Source organism: Triticum dicoccoides, chromosome 2A (genome assembly GCF_002162155.2).
Source record: "Triticum dicoccoides isolate Atlit2015 ecotype Zavitan chromosome 2A, WEW_v2.0, whole genome shotgun sequence".
Lineage (NCBI taxonomy): Eukaryota > Viridiplantae > Streptophyta > Magnoliopsida > Poales > Poaceae > Triticum > Triticum dicoccoides.
The window spans coordinates 698851972-698862067 of record NC_041382.1 but is presented as its reverse complement, the minus strand read 5'-3'; the positions used below and the strand labels follow the sequence as shown (position 1 = coordinate 698862067).

General features: G+C 41.9%; 1 protein-coding gene and 1 pseudogene across 1 annotated transcript; one reads left to right on the top strand and one right to left on the bottom strand.

Annotated features, from left to right (window-relative positions):
- Positions 1-2403: 2403 nt before the first annotated feature.
- LOC119356372 (pentatricopeptide repeat-containing protein At2g15980-like) lies at positions 2404-4944 on the bottom strand. Its single transcript, XM_037623325.1, has 3 exons — positions 3430-4944; positions 3053-3117; positions 2404-2913 (listed from the first exon to the last, which is right to left on the bottom strand). The coding sequence occupies exon 1, from the start codon at positions 4895-4897 to the stop codon at positions 3470-3472; it is 1428 nt and encodes a 475-aa protein (XP_037479222.1). The 5' UTR covers positions 4898-4944; the 3' UTR covers positions 2404-2913; positions 3053-3117; positions 3430-3469.
- Positions 4945-5787: 843 nt separating this feature from the next.
- LOC119351942 lies at positions 5788-10074 on the top strand (annotated as a pseudogene).
- Positions 10075-10096: the final 22 nt, after the last annotated feature.

Here is a 10096-nt window from a genome sequence, read left to right as displayed (position 1 = left end):
CATAGAATCTTCTTCATAAGCATTGCCTTCATTCTACATTTTGTTAAGAGTAAATATAGATGTGATAATATAGGAACAAATGAAGAATATTTAAGCTAAGATTCAGAGTGATGCTACATAATCAACTAGCTATAAATGTAAGTATAACATACAGACAAAAGATACTAACAAGAGCAATGCGGAGCTAAACTTTTTCAGTAGCATTGATTTTATTCAACATGATGTTAGCATGCAGGGAGGCTCTTACTCTTACTACTAACTTGGCTTTGCAAGTGGTTATAGTTTCCGATTGCCAAATGGTGGTTCAGGACATCAACAAGTAGACCGGATAAACTTATGCGAGCATCATGAAGGAGGTCATCGAAACTTCTAAGCACTTTAATGAGTGTTCTTTCATTTTTTGTAGTAGAGTTTCAAAATTTGAGGCACATAGCCTTGCTACGCATGCTTTTGGTCTGGATCTCGGGCGCAATCTGTGGCTGTTATACCCGTCAGACCTTCATTGTATCCCTATAAATATCTTTAATCAATAAAGTAAGTATGTTTAGATTAAAAAAATGTTAAAGGTGCGTGCGTGGGCCAAATCCTATTCAGCGCCCTAAGTGTAGTTTATAGGTGTTCCTGCAACCTGGTGCACCATCCTTCCACTTTGGGCTCGACCCATTTAACTCTTATTTCTTTCTCTTGTTTTTCCAAGAGGAGTTATGCATGGTTTTTTTCTTCGTGTTTCATTTTTATTTTTCGATCATCCATTTTTCAAAATTCACAAACTTTTTTCAAAATCATGATTTTTTTTCTTAAATTCGGGATCAATTTTAAAATTTATAATGTTTTAATTTTTTGTTGAAATTTTCAAATTTGTGAAGATTTTTCAAGTCTGTGAACTTTTTCCAAATTTGTGAACATTTTTTGAAATTCACAATTTTTTTCCAAATTAGTGATCTTTTTTGTCAAATCTATGAACATTTTGAAAATGGAATATTTTTAATTCTGCAAAGATTTTCAATTCACTTTTTTTTCAAATTTGTGAAAAAATTGAAATTCGTGAAATTTTCCAAATTTGTGAACTTTTTCAAAACCTCGGTTTTTTTTCAAAATTGTGATTTTTTTTCAAATCCACGGAGGATTGTTTCAAATTTACAAATAAGTTTTAGAAAATCCGTGAACATATTTAGAAAATCTGTGAATATTTTTAGAAAATCTGCGAATATTTTTAGAAAATCTATGAACATTTTGAATTCTGTGAACATTTTTAGGGAAAAATTGAAATTTACAAAAAAAATCAATTTCATTTTAAAAAATTTCATGAACATTTGTTACTTAAAAACTGGTCGGCTTTTTCTAAGAACATCATACCTACTGTAGTAAAATAGGAGCAAAAAAACAGGTGAGCGAGCGGTGGCGAAGAGACATCCAAAAGCAATAAAAATGTAGTATTTTGCAGAGAATTGTGGCATCCTTTTAGAATGACTAATATCATCGGGTGAAAATGCAAATGAAAGGACAAAGATTTTCTCACTGGCAGAGTTGGAGCATGCAACAAACAACTTTGATTGCATACGGATCCTTGGCCGTGGAGGGCATGGCATGGTGTACAAAGGCATCTTATCTGATCATCTTGTGGTCGCTATAAAGAAATCTAAGGTCATTGAGCAAGGTGAGATTGACCAAGTCGTCAATGAGGTCGCCATCCTTTCATAGATCAACCACAGAAACATCACAAAGCTTTGTGGCAGCTGCCTTGAAACTGAGACATGATGTGAGCTCCAGTACTGAATCCTTCTCTCTTGTCCATGTTAACCGTGAATCAAATGAAGCTGCACATAGATGCATCAAGCAGTCTAGTGAGGATCGTAGAAGATGTTTCGGGTAAACAATACCCCCTCTTTCATATAGGATGTATTCAAATCCATTGTAATCCTCATGAATAAGTAATAAAGCCTGCGATTTAAAAAAAAGTCTACTTTTGAAAGCATTTTGAAGTGATGATTTTGTTATTTTTACCCAGACCTCCATGAAGGTGATTTCATTACTAAAATATGCACGCGGACAGAAAACTAAGCAATTTTGTTGTCAAAAATAAATCAGATTTTTGTTTTCTTTTCGTTCTGATTTTACTGTTCATATTGGCAGCATTTGAGCTCGAGATTAGAAGAACACTTTCGACTTAACAAGTGTAATTCTAGATCTATAAATGTTGTGTTAGCCAACAACTATAGTCTTTTTAATATTGCTTGAGCAAGGTCTTGAGTTTCATGTAGCATCCAGTTCACCGGAAACATTTGCCTTCATTTTCGTTCATCTAAAAGCTTGAACCGATGAAAAGACAGTATAGTTTAGGGACGCAATGCCACCCACACTTGAATCAGATAAGCACAAAGTTGCCTTTGTTTGATTGCACCATAGAGAAAACTAAGATTCTTTTTTCAAAAGGTTCGACTTAATGCAGACTTTTTACAAGATACAGACCCCAAAACCAATAGAAGAAAATTCTAAAATACATTCCTCTAAAATTTCCATGATATCATTTGAATGATAGAAGCAAATTCGTTTTAAAGCAAGGTAAAGAGTGCCAAGGTAACTTTACACACATCACACCAAAGCGCCTGGCTTCTCTGGCCTGCTGCTGTGGTTTTACTGACTGACGGAACACTGACCACGGTGATGAACATACCGCCTCTCACTACTGTCTTGCTTCTTCAGCTCTTGGCGAGTTCGTCCTTTGCAATTGCCAGCTTTCAGACGTATGTATATAACACGCACTCTCACCCTTGTCAATATACAGTTCTGCCAAAGTCCTGATCATGAGAGGTCAGTTAGGTGATGCGCTCAGGAACAGATAATTTGCATTGTCTCAAGGATCTTCCTTGCTGGAGCATGAATGCAGCACTTGCCAACTCTCTTATGGCGGAACTGTGACATAAGAATAAGTATTGTTATTTTTGGCTACCGTCGGTGCCAACCGAAACATTAGATTTTAGAACCACCGACACACACTACATACATCGAACATGAAATTGTACTTCATAGTTGCAGTCCATGTGGTACATACCTCAAATAATGAAGGGAGCTGGCCAATTAACTCTTTGGCTACATGTACCGCAGATCTTAACAAACCTGCAAAAATCATATGTCCCTTTTCATATGCAACAACTATATATCAATGGCATGCATGAGTGCATGACACAAAGATTGATGTAAGCTGTAAAAGTTGAAATATATGGTAATAACACAGGAGATGATCACTAAAGTAGTTAACACAACCAGCCAGAAGTCATGAACCTAACAATAAAATTCACAGATAGAGGTGGAAGACCCTCAGACTCCATATATTTCTGAAGATACAACTCAGAGATTTTTGTGCTCTAATATGTACAGTGTAAAGACTGAAGATGAACAAAATTGGATGAGACAAGTACAACAGGTTACCAGTGTCCTGAACAGCAACATACGAAGCTTAAAAAACGCATCATTGCATACATTCCAGGTCACTGCCATCCTCAATGCCTATCGCTGCCATTTCCTTCCTCAACCTCTCAACCATCTCGTGGTCCTCATCCTTCTCATAAGCGCGGACAAAAGCATGGTATACCTCAGCTCCGGCTTTGAATCCCTTCCCGGCCATCTCTGCCTGGAGTCTCATCGCCACCTCCATTTCCCCTTTCTCACAAAATCCCCTTATCAGCACCTCATAGCTTCCCCGACTCGGTGTGAACTCTTCCCTCTTCATCTCTGCCCTCAAAATACATAACGCCTCCTCAACTCTCCTCTTCTGACACAATCTATCAACCATCTCCTCGACAACCTCCGCCGCCATACCAAATCCCCTCCTTCTGAGGTCTACACGAACAAGCATCGCAGCATCAACATCCCCTGTCCTACAATGCCCTCTAACCAACCACTCAAATGTTGTAACACTTGGCTCAATCCCACAAATCTCCATGTCCTTGAACATCTCCTCTGCCATCCCCACCTCCCCGGCAGCACAATACCCACCAATCATCGTGTTGTATGAGGTGACATCTGGTTGGATCCCTCCCTGAACCATCTCATCCCACAATCCTCGCGCCTTCTCCATATCCCTGTCATCACAGCACGCGGCCATCCGAATGTTGTAAGTGCCCACATTGTGCTTGCAGGAGTACCTGTCCATTTCGTCGAGCACAATGTCGAAATCTTGGCACTTGCCATGGCGGTAGACAGCGAGGAGGAGGGAGTTGAAGGTCTGCGCCGTCGGCTGGAGCACGCGGTTGGTTCTTGGACCCGGACGCGTGTAGATTTGGTGGTACATCTCGAGGGCGGACTCGGCGCAGGGAAGGGAGCGGAAGAGCAGCGCGACGGTGGAGGGGAGGGGGCAGGCGCCGGAGGCGAGGTAGCGGCGGGCGATGGAGGCCGCCGCGAGGGGTTCGCGGCGGGAGCGGAGGTAGGCGAGGAGGAGGAGGTCGAAGACGAAGGGGGCCGACGCGAAGCGGCGGTAGGTGGCGGCGAGGGCGTTGAAGATCTGGGAGGGGGAGTAGTGGCAGGTGGCGGAGGAGAGGACGGATATGGCCGCGCGCCGGAGGCGGGAGGCGGCCGCGACGTGCGCGGCGGAGGCGGAGAGGATGAGCGGGGGCGGGGAGCGGGATGGGAGGAGGCGGCGGAGGGCGAACTGGTGGAAGCTGAGCGCTACGTGGGGCCGGTGGCGGAGGAGGAGGAGGACGGCGGAGACGGCGGACGCGGGGAGGGGGTCGGGGAGCGGCAGGGAGGCGAGTTGGGACCACTTGGACTTGGCGCGGTGGGAGGTGAGCGCGGAAGCGGCGGCGGCCGCGTACGGGTGGGCGGCGTCGATGAAGTACGGCGAGGAAGGGTCGGTGGTGGCATCTCCGCCGGGCGCGGCGGCGCGGCCGTCGGCGTGCATAGAGGTGTGGGGAGTGGCTTCAGAGTCAGAAGTGCTATCGTACTTTCTTTTTCTTGTTCTTCTGAACCGGGTTATGCGGGGTTTTGTTGGTAGCCAGATCGGCCGATGCTATTCTGTGTAGGGGTGGAAAGTGGTAGTGGATAATTTGAAATATCTGATATTTGTATTTGAGAAAATGCATATTCATATCTAAACTATCTGCATTTGAATCAAAATAGAAATGGAAATTATCTGCACCTGAATTTACTTAACAAATAAATAAATAAATATGGTATAAGATTTTGACACAAATATGAATATGAAAATGGATATATCCGTATCTGAATAAGATTATGGGAGGCAATTTTTAAAATTCTAGCCCCAACATTTCAATTATCCAACATAAAAGCCAAATAAGTGGTTAAATTTTACTCTTTGTATGATTAAACGTAGAAATTATAATGCATTACAATAGTATCTATTCATAAACCTATTTATTATTGACTTATTGTATATCACAAGTTGATTATTTCATGTTACATAGCTATTGACTAATTTACATAAGCAATATGCCACTATTATTTATATCCGTTCTGAATCGAATAAACATTCGATATTCGTATACAAATAATATCTCATCCACATCTGTATCTGATAACATCCGTATTCGTATTCGTATTTGTTTTGAAAGTGGTAAGATCCGATCCGTCCGTTTCCATCCCTAATTCTGTGTTGGGTATCTAAATATTTGTCATCTGCTTAATTAATTGATGGAGTCTCCAAACTCCTGTTGAAGATAATCAGAAGCACACTTTTGTAGACGCAAAATTCATGCTGTCAATCAAAATTATAACAAAAAAAAGTCTCTAAATTTCCCCCGTACGCGTACCGTCGCAAGTCGCCACCCGCAGCAGAGCCCTGGATGGAGATGGAGAGCGCTCACCGCGACGACGACCACTCGCCGGAGGCGGCGAGGATGCTCCGCGAGATGGCGCTGCGGGGTCGCGAGGAGGGAGTGGAGCCCGATCTGTCGGACGAGCAGCTGCGCTCCAACGACCAGCTCCAGCAAGACGAGGTGCCCCCTCTTCCCCTGAAACTCTGTGCTTCACCCTAAACCTCGTCGCCGTTAAACCCTTGGGCCAATTTCGTAATGCAAACCCCACCCCTCTCCTGATCGCGGCGTCCACCGAGTCCTCCAAGTCGCGCACAATTTTTCCTAAGCTCTTGTGTAATTTCAGACCGCAAACCCTAACACTGGAAGATAGAGGTAGCAGAAAAAGTCTAGTGTAGTGCAATTTCGCTGTAGCTGAGCAGAAAAACAGGAACATCCATTCAGTTTTTGTGGTCCTCTTGTGTCATGCACAGGTTGTGATTTGGAATAAGCTGCGACTTCACTGTAAGATCCAAGTATTTTGCTGCTCTGACATTCAGCTAAGCAGGTTCCAGACTGAAAGCATGAATACAATACTCTAGGAAAGTTGGTTTTAGAATTGGAGTGGCACTTCCAGGCTAATGGTGTGCAGGATATCAAAACAGAGGAAGTTCCACTCGAAATAAAAAAGAAGAAGAAGAGGAAATTCTGACATTGGTTAACAAACATTATCTGAATATAGTTTCATAAGCAAATTAATTTACTGCATAGGAGTTCTCTTCTCTTCAAGGCAAAAACCCCATAAATTTTCTTATACAAAACAACCCGTGTTCAGAAACAGAGAATGAGCATTGGTCGTCTCAAACTTGGATGTAAAAAAATTATACTGATTTTTCAAAGAGCAAATGCTGAGGTAACCTTATTCTGGGATATCTTATTTATTTCTTAGATGTTAGCTCTGGAGGCAATTTTTGGAGACAAGATCTGCATTTTTGGTGAAAAGGCTGGACCGCGATCTTTCCAGGTAAAACTTTTTAAATTGGTCCACAGGGTCCCAGGAATCAGTAACTATCATCGACACACAAAAATCATGATACTTGTTTTTCCATTTTCAATAATTTGCAGATTCAGGTGCATTGTGAAATTCCAGATGGCATCAGTGTATCCGTAGAACCATTCCAGGGTGTTGATGATGATGACCCAAAGAGCCAGTTCCTTGAAAACTTCAGTGTCGAGCACTTGGCTCCACTATCATTGACATGCCTCATGCCTCCATAGTACCCAAGCCATCATCCTCCATACTTCACTCTCGGTGTACAATGGTTGGATAATGTGAAGGTCTCCTCCCTTTGTCACATGCTCGACTCGATCTGGGCGCAACAAGCTGAACAGGAAGTTGTTTATGAGTGGGTGCATTGGCTGCAGAGCTCTATGCTTTCTCATCTTGGTTTTGACAACGGAATAGTCATACGACAGCCTCATACTGCGGTTGGTCCTGTGGATCTTCGGGTTGTGGGAGAGATTTTGTCTGCAGAGTCTGTCGTTCAACAGTTGATCGGCTACAATGAGGAGCAATGCCATGAATCCTTTCTCCACGGGCTTCATGCCTGCATGATTTGCTTCAGCGAGTACCCAGGTAACTTGAATGTTCTAGTTGATGCTCGGGGTACTCTTCCTGGGGCTCATTTCTTGCACTATGCTCTGCATTATGATATCTCTATTTTTTTCGTCTGAATATGCTGTGTTCTGCACATAGTAATTTTTTCAGGACTTACCATTCATCATTTGAAAATATATACATTGGATGCCGAATTGGGGTTCCATGATTTAATGAGCACGAATTCGAGCCTATATTGGCCGGAATTTGGAAATAATATCACATAACTAGAATCTAAATATTTGCTCAAAATTCATTTCAACTATTTAATACTCGTCAAGGCACAGCATTTTAAACCTGACAAAAATATCATTTTTCGCATATTCGTCAAGGCACAATTGAGCCTCTACTAATTTTGTACAGCAATAACAAATGCACACCCGCAAAAAAAAAAAAAGCAATAACAAATGCAGTGTCCATGTGTCACTGCGTTTCACTAATTATGTACACAATTGAGCCTCTGCTAATTAAACCAATGGACCATTCAAAAGCCTAAACTTACCATAGATAATCATGTCCATGTTCACTCTTCTGTGAAATAATCAATTAATCATGGGCAATCTAAGTTCCATCATGTCAGGAGACTTGTAAGAACTAAATTGTGTCTTTTGATTACCCTCATGCGTTGATTTTGTAAAGCTTCCATGCCAGCATTACTTTTGCCAGAGGTGCATGGAGACTTACTCAAGGATTCATCTCAAGGAAGGAACAGTACTAAAGTTGGTGTGCCCTGATGACAAGTGTGGAGGCATTATTCCTCCTAATCTATTGAAGAGGTTGCCAGGAGATGCAGATTTTGAACGGTGCGAAAGGTTGATGCTTCAGAAGGCTCTCGATTCAATGGCTGATGTAGCGTACTGTCCAAGATGTGGAACAGCTTGCCTGTTAGACAAGGATAAAGCCGGATGCTCCAATTGCCTCTTTAACTTCTGCACCCGCTGCAGAGAGCCTTGTCACACAGGGAGGAGCTGTGTTATTCTTACTCCAGAAGAAAAACTTCTCACCTTACAGGTAGTAAATGGATCTAGGAGTACTATGTCATATACTCCTTGAAGTCCAGCTAAACGCTACAGAATCTCTCGTTTGTCTCAATTCATTATTAGCTGTGACCTGTGAGTGTTCACAATCAGAGCCAAGTCCAACTTCCAACATATTAAAAGCATTTTCATAAAAGAAAAGGCTTATTTTCTTCTTCAGAATTTAGTAAAAAACAATTTCAAACTTTAGGCCCAACATATTACAAGCATGGATATAACTCTATGGTCACACTGGCTGCGCTCATCTGAGCTCAAAGACCACGCACTGCTGTGGTGTGATTTCCTTTCCTCGCGTTGAATAAGCGCGCCTTTATAAGACATTGCCTCTTGGAGGTTTTTGGAAAAAAAAGCAACGAAAAATATTCAGATGGGGAGCCTCCCCCCATGAAAGTTTCAATTTTTTTCCAAGCTTCAGTGTTAATAATTGAACCATGTGTCCTACTTAAGTGCTGAACAAGAAAATTTGGGATGAGGGCGTGTAGTAATAGCACGTGCCGCTGGATATATCTCCCTACCAAATTAATCGTTGTAGAACTGATTTCTTTCGGTTAGTAGAGAAAAGGAACTACAAGTTTTTTCATTATATTTTCATTTTGAGGGGAACACATTCTTGTACCTAAGGTTATTGTATAACACGATTTCCCGGAAATATATGTCTGGTTGATTAATGCAATGAGGAATGATTACAATTATCAATGTGATGTTTGTTTTATACAGGAACAGTCAAGGGTGCGCCAATGGAGCAAAGGCGACATTGACAGACGAATCAACTTGGCAAATGAAATATTTAGCATCAAGGAAGTCCTCCGTTCTTCCGTTCCATGTCCTCATTGTGGTATTGCCTTCATACGTGTGTCTGGCTGCAACCACATGTTTTGCAGAAACTGTCACCGTGAATTCAACTACTTAAATGCTAGGAGGACAGAGACTGTAAGGGCACTTGATTTCATTACAGTGAATGCGGTGCAGATTGAACGAAAAGTACTGAGCCTATCCGTCAGCTCCAGACAGTATCCATGCCCAAAATGCCACCGACCATATCCCAAGGTGATGTTGATATGGCTTTCAGATATCATATGGATTTAATCATCAATTTTTTTATCTGATGTCGGGCAATATTTCACTGTATCTGATATGAGCAGATAGGAAACAACAACCACATCTTGTGCCTGGCATGTCAGGTTCATTACTGTGCTCTGTGTCGGAAGGTGGTGCGGAAGATCTCAGAGCACTATGGCCCCAGAGGATGCAAGCAGCACACTGTCGACCCTGAGATTGTTAGAACAAAGAACAAGGATGACTCGGGATCAGAACTTCTGTGAAATGAATTAGAGGTCAAGCATTGGTTTCAAATGCATTAGGCTGTTCTTATAGGTTTATTTCTGTGCAGTTACACACATATATACAGTTTGGAATAGGAATAGTTACACCTACAACCTATTTTTATGGAACATCAGTTATATTGTTACGTTCTCTTTTTTTCGCAAAAAAAAAATGCAGGACCAAGGTGCCCGAGGAGCGGGCGACCTCTTGCTTAAGAGGCGGGGGTGCTTATCACTCGACTAAAGTGAGGGGTTGTGACTTGTATTTTAAAGATATTAATAAAGTGAGGGGTTGTGACTTGTATTTTAAAGATATTTTTTAATTCAATTTTT

Coding starts and splice junctions, on each gene's coding strand:
- LOC119356372 (XM_037623325.1), bottom strand. CDS start 4,897: ATGCACGCCGACGGCCGCGCCGCCGCGCCCGGCGGAGATGCCACCACC.